Here is a 13,286-nt window from a genome sequence, read left to right on the forward strand (position 1 = left end):
TTTTGGTCGGTATTTTGTTCTAAACAGTCTTACAGGTTATTATTCTTATGTTAGTTATTTATTTTACTTTTAATGTTACTTTTGATAGTTAACCTTGGTAAGTATATTGTTTAAAATTAATAGTTATATATATTCTTATTTTTATACATACTTCTTTTTTTAAATAATACCCCTATCTCTTACCTTTAAACAATATTTTTTATTTAATTCTTTTATAACTTTCGTGCAAAATCGCCTATTAGTGTAAAAGTGACCCCTTGTACGAAAATTGTCTTCATGCGAAAATGTCTTTGTGCGAAACTGACCAGTCTCCATAATAACTTATATTCTTATTACATCTTTCGTTGCAGAATTGTCAATTTCTAATCCTCAAATTTTATCTCATTTTTTGTAACTAATTTTAATTATCCGTAATAAAAAAACAAAAGACTTTTGTTTTTAAGTTATTTTAAGCTTGACTTAAAATTATTAGACAACTTACCGAAAGTGTTTAAATTAATATTGCTTATAGCCGTTTTTCATGGCTTAAAATTTCAAAAGTTACTGTAATCGTAAATTTAAAAATATAAATTTATATATTTTATTAAGCGTTTACAGCATTTGTTAGGAGGTATTAATAATATCGCGAGTAGAATTTTGTTTGTTTACTTTCTCTGCATTTTAAATATTGTTTATTTAATAATGTTCTTTAAAATACCTGTAATAAATATTAAAGTTTCACAATGCTTCTACAGTTAATGATTTTAAGTGAAACTTTAAAAAAGAAAATTTGTAAAGTTGTTTGTAAGTTATAGAATACTTTCTATACTTTGTACAACTTTGCTTTTTAATTTAAACAATGCTAGTTATTTTTTAATAGTAAGTTAATAGCATTTTATTTTTTTATACTTAATAATAATCAAGAACATTGATATTTTCGTATCAACATGCTTATTTAGCTGATTACAAGTAATTTTATGTACTCATACTAAAACACGCTTATAATTTAAATAAAGTATCAAACTGTTTCCATTCACATACATTTCGTTCTAGTATAGGTTTACAACAATGTAACACTATACTCTACCGGTTTTTAATATCAAAACTTGTCAGATATTCAGAAATATTTTGAAAGGTAAGTACAATTTATATCGTTTGAAAAGCTTTTTAATCCTTTAACTTGCATACGTTATTAAGAAATTGTAAAACATGTATTTTTAATTTATAAAACATTATAACTGTAATAAAAGTTAAGTGCTGTAATCTATCCACCTCATTTTATTTTTAATTTTACATGTTTAAATCACATTTTTTTAAATATGAAATACTTAGAAATTTATAATTTTTTTTTTAGTCTTGTGTAAAATGACCCTTCGTGCAAAACCAGTCTCCAACAGTTTTTTTTTGTTAGTGAAGCTAAAACTGTTGTTTAATACTATTAGGCGTTAATAAGAAATTACAATTAATTAATTTTTAGGTTTCAATATCTTTATGTAGTAAATATTAAGTAAATATGAAAATAATTTTATACTAACAACATAGCTTATTTAGAGCGAACATAGTATATTAAAACTTTAGCAACGGTTTATATAAGTACTGTTTATTAAAATCTATTAATAATTCTATGTACTAACAAAATTACAGTTTTAAGTGTTTTTTATTTAATGAAACAAAATCAATCATTCTTATTTTATTAGAAACTCAATTGAAACAATCTATCTAAACATAGTTAAACGTTGATTTTATTTTATTAGTCAAATAATTAAAAAAACTGCTTACAATATTAGTTGTAGAAGTATTTAAGATCATATCTTTCATTTAAATACATCATTAACAATAAGATTTTTTAAGTATTTACATTCAAAACACTAGTAAAGCTGCTTGAAAACTGCCGACAATAAAACATTTTTTGTCAAAAAAATCGTAGTGTTTTTGTGTCCGAAATTATTTTTTTTCGGTATCATAAAAAAAATAGTTAACGTGTATACAGCTTATAAAAGTCTTTAATTTGATTTCAATATTATTTATTTTATAAAACTAGTATTACATAAAATCACTAACCATACAAACTATATGATAAAACAATAGATTACTTAGTTAAAAATTGACTAAAATAAAAATAATACTTGTTCATTTCATTGCAATTTTTTTTAATTTGCCAGTATTTGCTTACATAATAATGTCATGTTACTTAATAACCAGAACTTTGTATAAAATAGTTGTGAACTTAAAAAACTTTAATATTAAACTGTCTGAAATATTTATTTTGTATTTGCACAAATTTTTCTAAATGCCTTTATTAGAATAAAAAATAATCAAAGGAAATGAAAAAAATCAAGCTATTTTTGATGACTTTATAATATATTAACAAGTATGAAACTAATAAACGTAAATAAACTATGTAAATTATATGCACAATTTATTTATAATTTTGTTTATATGGAATGAGTAGTTTTATGTTTCTTCTTTTATTAAAAATTGGAGTTAAATAGCTCATTTTTTTTTTTTACTTTAAAATAACGAAAGAAATGCATAACTTTTTGAATAGTTTTACAAACGTTACACTAATATATCAAAACGTAGCTTTAAGTAGCAAAAATTACGTTATACCTAGAACAAAGTAATCAATATGTAAAAAGATCAACAACAGCTTTTATGATTTTTTTTCTAAAAAATTTAAATTAATTTTAATATTAAAATACTTTCTTATATAAACCAAAATTTATTTCAGTACAGAAAATATTGAGAATTTTGTTGTAATTAATCTTGATACGACAAAAAACTATAATATTTTGTTTTGTTTATTTTCGTTTTTTTTTAGAAAATGAATGTATTTGGAAATTAAAATTTTTTTGCATCAATTAGATTGAAAAGATGTGATTTAAGTACTATTAGTTATTAATTATAAAAAAGTTAAAATAAAAACTATTCATGTATTGATTATAAAAAAATGTTGTAGAAGTTTTATTTTAATTTATATTTTAATTCTTTTAAGCTAAAAAAGTTTTAACATAGTACTAAGTTTGATTTAAAAAAACTGTAGTAAAAAGTTGAAAACTAAAGTCTTAAGTATTTCTATATTATCCAAGGATTAGATAAGTTTAGTTTTCAGTATAATTTTTATTTTCTATGATTAGAATTTTATACTCAGTTACTTAGTTTCCTGAATACTTATACACTTAAATTTATTTGTATACGAATTGTATTATATGTAAGTAACTGATAAAAACACTGTCAAGCTATTAACTTTAATATTTTAAGTTGTAAGTTTTTCTAATATTTTTACAGCCTGATGGTAGCTATTCCAAATTTCAAGAAAACAATACTACTGTGTCAAAACGATAAAAATCAACAATAAACTTTATTCTTAAACGAAATTGTGAAACTAGGTTTTGTTGTGAACCACCACAAGTAAGTGACATCAGTATGTCCACGATATGAAAAAATAATTCGTAACTAATTTTGAGTTAGTATTTAGCTTTTGAATTTATTTGATCGCATTATTTAAGAAAATTTTAAAAGTTGTTTAAGGGTGTGTTTACCAAACATTTTTTTTAACTCATTTAAAATGAATAGTTTGATGCCTTTTGACCTTTAAAATTTGAGTTCTAAAAGTTGTAAAAGTTATTTACTATTGTATGTTTTTAATAAGAATTTAAGTTTTATAGAAAAATAAGTTATGTGTTAAGTTATAAAACTATACTTAAAGAAGGAAAAATAATTTAGTTGAATACTTTGTTTAGTTTTTGAACGTTTAATATGTTTTAAATTGTGACTGTTTGAAATATATAGAATTTTGCATTAATCTAAAATAATAAATAACTAGCATGATCATTAGCACAGGTTCCATAGCTTTGTCATGTTCTGAGAATGGCTGTTAAGCAAATCCCAATATCCCTGTTGTACGATATTACCTTTAACGATGTTTATTTTCTAAATGAATTCTATAAAATAAATTTATACAAATATTTGTAATTTTATCTTCAAAATTTGCTATCTATTATTCTGTTAAAACAGATCCTAACGAAACAAGTTCATTATAAAATATAATAGTAAAAACATAATTTCATCTTTACTTTATCTAAGTCAAATTAAATAAAAAAATTGTAATAAGAAGTTAAAGTGTATTTTAATTATGTTGAAAACTATTTTTTTCAATTATATTTTTAAAATAACTTAATGCTAAATGCGCTATACATAAATAAAACATTTGTAGACTTTTACTAACTAAAGTTTAAAGTATAGTAAAATTTTATATAGTATAAGTATAGTATTGGGCTTTTAAGTATAGTTTTGTTGAAATGCATAAACGTTTTTTACAGCATAGACTAGCTGTTTGAAATATTCAACCTTGGTGCCAATATTCTTAAGGATTTCGTTTTCAATTATATAAAATTTTGTGTAGTTTATAGTTGTGTGAGAATGTACATGACGTAACTTGATGCAAATAGTAAAGTATTAAATTGAAAAAAAAGACATATTAGGCCAATATTTTAAGTAACTACGACTATTTTTAAGAAATTAGTATATTAAAAAAATATTTTTTGATATTGGTGATTAATAACTAATCGTTTTAAATAGTTTATAAGTATCTTTAACACAACAGTTTATTTTGTTTGTATTAATTTATTAATTGTTTTTTTTATTATATTTAGTTAAATTAACGCATTATTGTTACTAAAAGATTAGTTAATTCATTTTTGCTATAAGTTAATGTATTTAAGTACTTAGTATGGCCTAAAAATTCTTTGAATCTTCTAAATTACTTTTAAAAACATAACAATTCATGAAAATTTTAAAATGTTCAATCATGTTTTTAAATTGAATTTTAAAAAAGCTTCATTTAAAATAAATTTGAAAAACTTAAAAATTAAACCAATTCATTCTACTCTTTCTAATTTGTTGAAACTAATTTGAAATAAAAGACAACTAATTAAACTAAGTATGTTTTTTTTGCTTGTTAGTTATTACAGGTCATGAATAACTATTTAAAGATCATTTAAGTTTTAAGTTATATAAATAAAACTAAAAGTTATTTTGCTGCTTCATAACTGCTTCAAAAACTTGAACTGACTAATTTTTCTAGTAACAATGAAGCGTTAATTTAGTTTAATATATTACAAAAAATATTTTATAAATTTATACTAAACAAACCGTTGTATATAAAACATTTATAGCTTTGTAAATAAGAATGTGAATTTTAATTGGTAGCTTAATGAAATTATAAATAATTTTGATTTTTTTTGGGAAATAATAATAATGACGTCACTCCATTTTTATAGTAGAAGTAGAACATACTAATAACTTAAGTACGATTTTATTTTTTAGAATATCTTTTAGACCTAAGCTATACAATCAAATATCTGGTAAGTTATTTATGTTATATTGATTAATTTTTTTTTTCATAAATATTTCAATAAATAGAAGTGTGCATATAAATTATTTACAAATTACCACGTTTCAGTGGCAAAGAATTTAGATCTTTACAAGTATAACAAAATAAAATATTTAATTAGCATATTTATTAAACAAAAATTATTTAATTTTAATAAATTCAGCAATCTTTTTTAGTTAAAAAAATAACTATGTAATAGGTATTTCAAAAATTAATAATACTGAATAATATTTATTAGTTTCTCTGAAGCTAAAACTGTACAATTTAGTAGAGTAAAATAAATCAATGCATACAAAACTAAAACTGTTGGTGCAGTTTAGTTTTTAAATAAAATACTTAACAGTTTATTTAAACTTTTAAATCTTATACAAAAACTTAAAGTACAGCTAAATATTAGAACTAAAACTTAACTCTCTTCTTATGATTTGAAGCGAGTAAATTCAACTAAATTTAAATTTCCTTAGCTCGTTTTTTTTTACAGTTAAGTTTCTTAAATTCAAGCAAAACTATAACTTTAAGTTTTAGTTGCCAAATAAAATTAAAACTCTATAAAATGCGTTTTAGTAGCCTAATGCATCAAAAACTACAAAGTTAAGTTTTACTGATAAAATTTTAATAAAATATAATACGAATTCAAAAATAACAACTATTTTATGAGCTATTTTTGATAAAATTTTGCTTTTTGATTATTGCATATAAAGTTATATAAGTTATATATTTAACACAGTTATACTACTGGTGATAAAAAAATATTGTCATATAAAGTAAACAAAAAGAATAAAAAAAAGTTAAAAATATTTAGTTTCAAAGGATTATTTTTTTAACGTTATAAATATATAGGGTTAATAGTTTTATTAACAATAATTTGTTTATAACTGCTAATTCATGCTTATAAGATTTAATTATCCCTGATACTTTTAACCCTTACCCATGTTTTTCCTTTCCTTTTTATATGTCTATTACCCCTGATTCTTACTCTTGATAGCTATTTTTCTAATTTTTAAATTTTTTCATACTTTTGTACAAAACTGACTATTCGTGCAAGAATGACCCATCGTGCCAAAGTGTCTTCATGTAAAACTGCTCAGTTCCCATAATAACTTGTATCATGTGCTTGACGTATTTTATTGAATCTTTTATTGCCTTATTTCTTAATCTTAAAGTTTTTTGTTTTCTTTATTAGTAAGCATGCTCTAAAATTTTTAATAGAAAAACATAAAAGTTTTTAGTTCTATTTTTTCAACCTTGAATTAAAATTTTTAGACAATTTGCACATTAAAATTGGTTACAAACGCTTTAATAGTTTAATCTTCGAGATCTAGAACATTTGTCTGTTTATAACGTAAATTTATATATATATGATATTAAATGTTTACAACGTTTGTTGGAATGCATTATTGATATCTCAAATAAATTTTATTTTTATGTTATTAAAATGAAATAATCGCAATTTAGTCAAAATATCTGGTTTATTTATTAGAATTTTATAACGTTAAAATTTTCTGTAAAATTTTAAAAAAGAAAAATGATAAAGTAATATGTAAATTAGAGTTAATTTTTCATATCTTATACAACTTTCCTTTTTAATTGAAAGACTGTAATTTTTTTAATAATAACTTTATTCCATGTAGATTTTTTATACTTAACAATAATTTAGAACATTTAAAAGGTTTAATTTATAACAGCTTTATTTATAAACTTATTTACTTAGAATCTGGTACTTTTACTAAGACAATGTTAATGTCTTATTTAACTTTTTAATGAAAATACTTATCAAAAAATTTAAGTAATTTAAAAAAAAAATTAATGTAAATAAAATATTTGCAGGATATTTTTTCTAACTCTTATATGATGTATAGTTAGTAGTATTAAATAGTTTTAGTTTTTAAAAAATGAAGATATAAGGAAGCTACCTTCCTTAAATCAAAAATTATTAGAAAAAACATAAAGTATTGTTCCAGCTTCTACTCGCTGTTTAAAATTGGTATTCAGTCGCTTGAAATTCTTAAAGCTATTTTCAATTACTTTTATACAAAACTGTTAGGCTTACTGTTGTGTGCAGCAATAGCGTCATGAATATATTTGTATTTAATTTCGCGTTAAAAAAAATTGCTATAGTTTTAAAATAATTCTTTTTTTTAATTGAATGCTGTTTTATTTCATAAACTTAAGTAAATGTAATTAGGAGAACAATGTATTTTTATTTATTGACTACTAAAACTCTACATATTTTTAAAACATTGTTTTATACTTTTAATAAAAAATGGTTTAGTAAGTTACTTATTTTCTAAATTTAACATTTTGAATTCATACTTATCACTCTTTTTTAGTTGTAGCTACAAGAGTTAAATTAAAAAAATATTTTGTTTTTTGTTATGTACGACCACTTTTAAAACACTAAAAATGATAAAAAAGTTTTCTTTTAAAGTCTATAATATATCGAACTCAAAACAAATAGTTGGTAAAAAATAAGTATTTAACAAAAATGCAACAAAAAATAGTTGACAAAGATAAAAAAATGCATTAAAAAAATTGCCACACAAATACTCTGCAGTAAAAGAACTTTTTTATATAAAGAAGTTACCTATTAACATTGATATGTAATACAAATTAATTTATCAAATGTTTAATTTTATTTATTCTTTAAATAAAACAATGAAATTTTATCGGTTCTTCTCTAATATTTTTCACTTAGTAGAAGTAAACTGTAATTGTCGCACAATGTTTATCGTAGTAAAAGTAGAACCATAGTTATTGTATTACATTTAAATTTTCGATATAGAAAATGGTTTATTTTCTTTTTAACATGTAATATATATTAACAAATGGCAGGTGTAAACATTATTTGTACAACCACAAAGAGTTGTTTTTGTTCTAGTTAAACATAACAATTGTAGCAACAATTTTTATAAGTAGTCAAAACGCCCATTATATAAATAAGAAATATTTTTTTGTATAAATAAAACAAGAATTTTACATCTTACTGAATAAATCATTTAAATAACTAATTTGTATTTTTATGCAATGCACGCTTAATTGTTGTTCTAAAAGCTTTAAATAAATTTAAGAAAGATTTTATATAAGCTTTAAGTATTAAGGAGTAACTATCATATTTGGTGTTATTATATTATTGTTTTGATTAATGTGTTTTATTTTATATTACTTTTTGGTGTTAGTTTTTTGCTAAATTAATATTTCATCTTCATAATAGAATTAAAGTTTGTTTAAGCTGTTTAAAATCTACTTCATTTTGAATGTTATAACGACAGGAGACACACTTTGTTTGAATATAGTTGAAATAAAATTTCGTGACGTAAATTGTTTTGAGAAACTCAAACGCATAAATGACGACACAAAGAGCACAAATTTTTATGAAAACTTCCGTTATTTTTCCAAAAAGTTGTAAATTGCAATTTTCTGTTATTTATTTTTCGCGTAAAAAATGTTATTTGGTTTTATTTATTGTGTTACATACAAAATACACAGTTTGATAACCCTTAAAAACAACAACTTCGATAAATTTAATTAAAGTAAAGTAAAGTTAACTACTACACTCGTTAAAAGTAGAAACTTATAGGTTTAGTTTAGGTTTTGTTTAGGTTTACCTTCTACTGAGCCCACTTGAAGGGCTTTTAAATAATTTATTGAAATGGTTTATGAAACATATGTACCAGAATTTTTAAAATAGCCATTTCAATAAATTATATATATATATATATCTAACTTTGTAAAGTATTTTGTTGTAGTAAAACGTAAGTGACGTCACTAGATGCATAAGTATAAAATAATTTTTATTAAAATAACTTAATCAATACTTTTATCAATATATACATATAATCACTACAATAATCATAACTTTCATTAAACAAGTATTTGCTTATGTTTTAACGATCATTTTATCATGAATAACCTATAAAAAAGGTTTATTGTCACATTTAGAAAAGTATTTACTTTTTCACAATTCAATTACATAATCTGCAAAAATATGTTTTTGAACTTATCGTGAAACACTCGTTTTAGTTTTTTATGTATACAGCTTATAAAAGTCTTAAACTTAGTTTTAATATCATATATTTTCTAATATCAGTATTATATAAAATTACTAAACTTGTGAATTACATGCTAAGTACAATAGATTACACAGTATAAAATTGGCTAAAATAATACGTGTTGATTTTGTTGCAAAAGTTTTTAATTTGAAAGTATAAATAACAAAACCATGTTACTTAACAACCAGAATTGTATATAATTGTGAATATAAAATCTGTTGATATCAAAGGACCTAAAATATTTAGTTTGTTTTTGCGTACATTTTGCTAAATGCATTTATTGAAGCAAAGAACAATTTAAGGATATGAAAAAAAAGCTATTTTTGATCACTTTAGATCAGTGCTTCTGAAATGGGGTTCCGCGGAACCCTAGGGTTCCGCGATGCCTCTCAGGGGTTCCGCGAAGCCTTTTGAAATTAAAAAAAGAAATTTGAAAGAAAAAAAACATAAATCGTAAAACTTCAAAAAAAAAATGGAAAACATATATAGTTATAGCATTCATTGATCTGCTTAGTGTGTATCTAGCGGTAGGACTTTTGATAGGTATTCATTATTAATAGGTGTCCTGGTTGCCTAAATTTTTTGAATTTCTATTTATAGTGAAGTCATGAAAATACTTGTATTATCACTAAAGCAAACAATGTAGGAGCAATCAAAACAAATTCTAAATATTTACACAATAAAACTATATAAAAAATCTTTATCAGAAAATTATTTCTGGTATATTATATTGTTTCAAATGCTGTAAATATGTTTAAAAAGATTTCTATTAGCTTGATATAAAGTTTAATATGTATTACAGCTAATTTTTTACTTAAAATATACTACTATAATTTTTTTTTAATCTGGCCAGGCCTATAAAATTTTAAAAGAAATTGAATTTTAAATAGTTTTTTTAAACTTACATGATAAAAAATGATACTCTAATTTTTAAAAGTTGTGGCCAGGTCTTTAAAATTTTAACAGAAATTGAGTTTGAAATAATTTTTTAAATTTACATGATAAAAATGTTTAAATGTCTAAGTGTTATTAAAGTTTTAAAGTCTGTTATTTAAGTAATCGCTTTTTCTGTTTAATTATTATATCTGATATATTTTTTTTTTGATATTCATTTATAAAAAAAACTTCTGTTGAAGTAATGAAATGTGTCGAAAATTATTTCATCAGCAAGGGTTTAGAGTGGAATAAATGTGTCGGCATTTGTACTGACGGTGCAGCATCTATGACTGGGTCCAAAAATGGTGTAGTGAGGAAAATGAAGGATAAAGCAGTTGAAGCTAAATGGATACATTGTTTTTTACATAGAGAAAATTTGGCAACAAAACATCTTCCTTCTTGTTTACAAGAAGTTCTCTCAGCGTCGATTAAAACTGTTAATTTTATAAAGAAAAGTTACACAAAGGCCAGATGTCTCAAAGACCTATGTGAAAGTTTAGATGCTGACCATCTGCGACTTCTTTATCACAACGAAGTTCGCTGGCTGTCGAAGGGGCGGACACTGGTTTGTCTCGTTGAATTAAAGAAGCAGGTGTTCACCTTTCTTAAAGATGAAGGCTTAGAATTAGTGAAGTTCATTGAAGATGATTTTTTTTTGGCCAGGCTAGCTTATCTCACCGATAATTTCAAAGAATTGAATGCTTTGAACTTAAGCATGCAAGGGAAGTCAAATTTCATTTTTGTCATGACAGACAAGATTGAGGCGTTAAGAAATAAAATTAAATTTTGGAAGAAAAAGGTTAACAATGGTAATTTTGCGATGCTTCACCGGTTTGATGAGGCCCATGAAAAATGCATAGAATTTAATTTCTCTGACGAAATATACAACCACCTTGATCTTTTGTCTATAAAGTTTCAACATTATCTTCCTAATGATGTTTGCATCGGAAATTTATGGATTTTGAATCCTTTTATGTGTGATATTGCTTCAGAAGAAGTAAATCTTCCTACAGATACAGAAAACGAATTGTTGCAACTATCTTAAGATAGAAATTAAAAATTGAGTTTCAATAGGAAGGAGCTTTTAGATATATATGCAATTTCAGAGTACCTCGTCTTAGCAAAGCGTGCAGTAAAATTTCTTTTATCATTCACCACCACTTATCTTTGCGAGTCCGGCTTTTCGCATGTAACAAACATTAAAACGAAGCAAAGGAACTGTATGCTGACTCCAACCTTATCTGCCTGTCTCCGTCTCAGTCTATCCAAAATCCAGCTTCGCATTGACATGCTTGTTGCAAAAAGACAAGTTCAAGTTTCGCACTAAATGTTTTTTTTTTCGTTAGGCATCTTACCCGTTTATTACGGTAATCTGTGAAATTGATTAGGTTCATGTTCATTTCGTTATTGTTTGTAGCTCTCATTTTGTTTTTATTATGCAAGGAAAGATTTTTATGACGTTGCGATTAATCATGTTTGTTTTCATTTATTTATTATAGAATCATAAAATACCTATTGCCTCTGGCGCACTTTGAATTTGACTCGGCTTAATACTATTACAATTGGTATGATTTCTAACAATGATACAGTTTTGCTAAAAAATTTGTTTTTCACTGAAATTCTTTTGTTTTTGCAGGAAATATTATATTAAACATTTTATGTAAAATTAAATTAGGGGTTCCGCGGAAAAGTTGAACTTTGAAAAAGGTTCAGAAGCACTGCTTTAGATTATAATAAAAAGTATACAAATAAAAAGCCTAATTAAACTATATAGTTTATATGCACATTTTGTTTATTTTCATATGGAGTGGTTAGTTTTATGCTTCTTCTTTAGTTAAACAATGGAGATAAATAGCTCATTTTAGTGATATATTTTTGAAAAAAACCTAAAAAAGCCATAATTAATTTTCTAATTTTACAAAAGCTTCACTAATATACAATAGCTTTAAGTAGCCTAAGTTATATTAAAACTATAAAGAATTAAATTTATTTGTTAAGAGTAAGAATAACTTTTCTCAATATTAAAAAAAGGAAAGCAACGTTAACATTCAGCTTCACTTAAAAAATAAAACAAAAGTTGCTTTGAATGCAAGAAAATTTTGTTTTGTTTGAAAAAATCTTGATGACGTCACATGAATATAAAACTTGCGACATAAATTTGTAATATTTTAGTTTTTTATAGTTATAGAAATGTGTTTGGAAATTTTAAAGTATTTTTGCTTCAAATAATTTGAAAAGATAATATTTAAGTATCATTAGCTACAATATATATAAAAAATTAATAATTTTTACTTAAGTCTTGATTTTAAAAAAATATTGTAACAGTTTTATTTTAGTCAAGCTAATTAAGTTATCATAAAATACTTATATAGCTTTAATACATTTATTACTCATAGTTTAAAGTTAAAACCTAAAATTTTAATTTCTATATTATTTGACCATTAGATAAGTTTAGTTTTCAATGTTATTTTTATTTCGACTGATAAATTTTGTTACTTAGTTAGTTAAGTTAAAAAATAAACGTGAATTTAAATTTATATTTTATATAAATCGCATTGTAAGTAACTGAAAAAAAACACTGTCTAGTTATTAACTAGTTATTTTAGTTTTAAGTGTTTTACATTTTTTACACTGATAGCTGTTTTAAAGTTTTAAGAAAGTAGTATTAGTGTTTTACAACGTTAAAAAACTATAATAAACTTTAAAACTATTCGAAATTTTGAAGCTAGGTTTTGTGGTAACTAAAGATAAGTGACGTCAGTATGTGATGTAAATAATTGATGCTAATTTTGCGTTTTTTAGCATTTTGAATTTATTTTATCGCATTTGTTAAGAAGATTACAGAAGTTGTCTATGGGTTGGCTTACCAAACACAATATTTTACTCTTATTTTAACAATAAGTCTGAAGTCTTTTTGCTTCAAAATT

General features: G+C 23.2%; 1 protein-coding gene across 1 annotated transcript in view; it reads left to right on the forward strand.

The window, feature by feature from the left end:
• The first annotated feature begins 10,561 nt into the window (after nucleotides 1-10,561).
• The window catches only part of LOC145849790 (protein FAM200B-like), a 28,986-nt gene continuing 26,261 nt past the window's right edge, over nucleotides 10,562-13,286 (forward strand). Inside the window, exon 1 of the mRNA XM_082954851.1 lies at nucleotides 10,562-11,122. Within this exon, the coding sequence (XP_082810977.1) occupies nucleotides 10,562-11,122 (561 nt within the window). The remainder of the gene's footprint in view (nucleotides 11,123-13,286) is intronic.

Source organism: Thalia democratica, chromosome 1 (genome assembly GCF_965202585.1).
Source record: "Thalia democratica chromosome 1, ktThaDemo2.hap1.1, whole genome shotgun sequence".
Lineage (NCBI taxonomy): Eukaryota > Metazoa > Chordata > Thaliacea > Salpida > Salpidae > Thalia > Thalia democratica.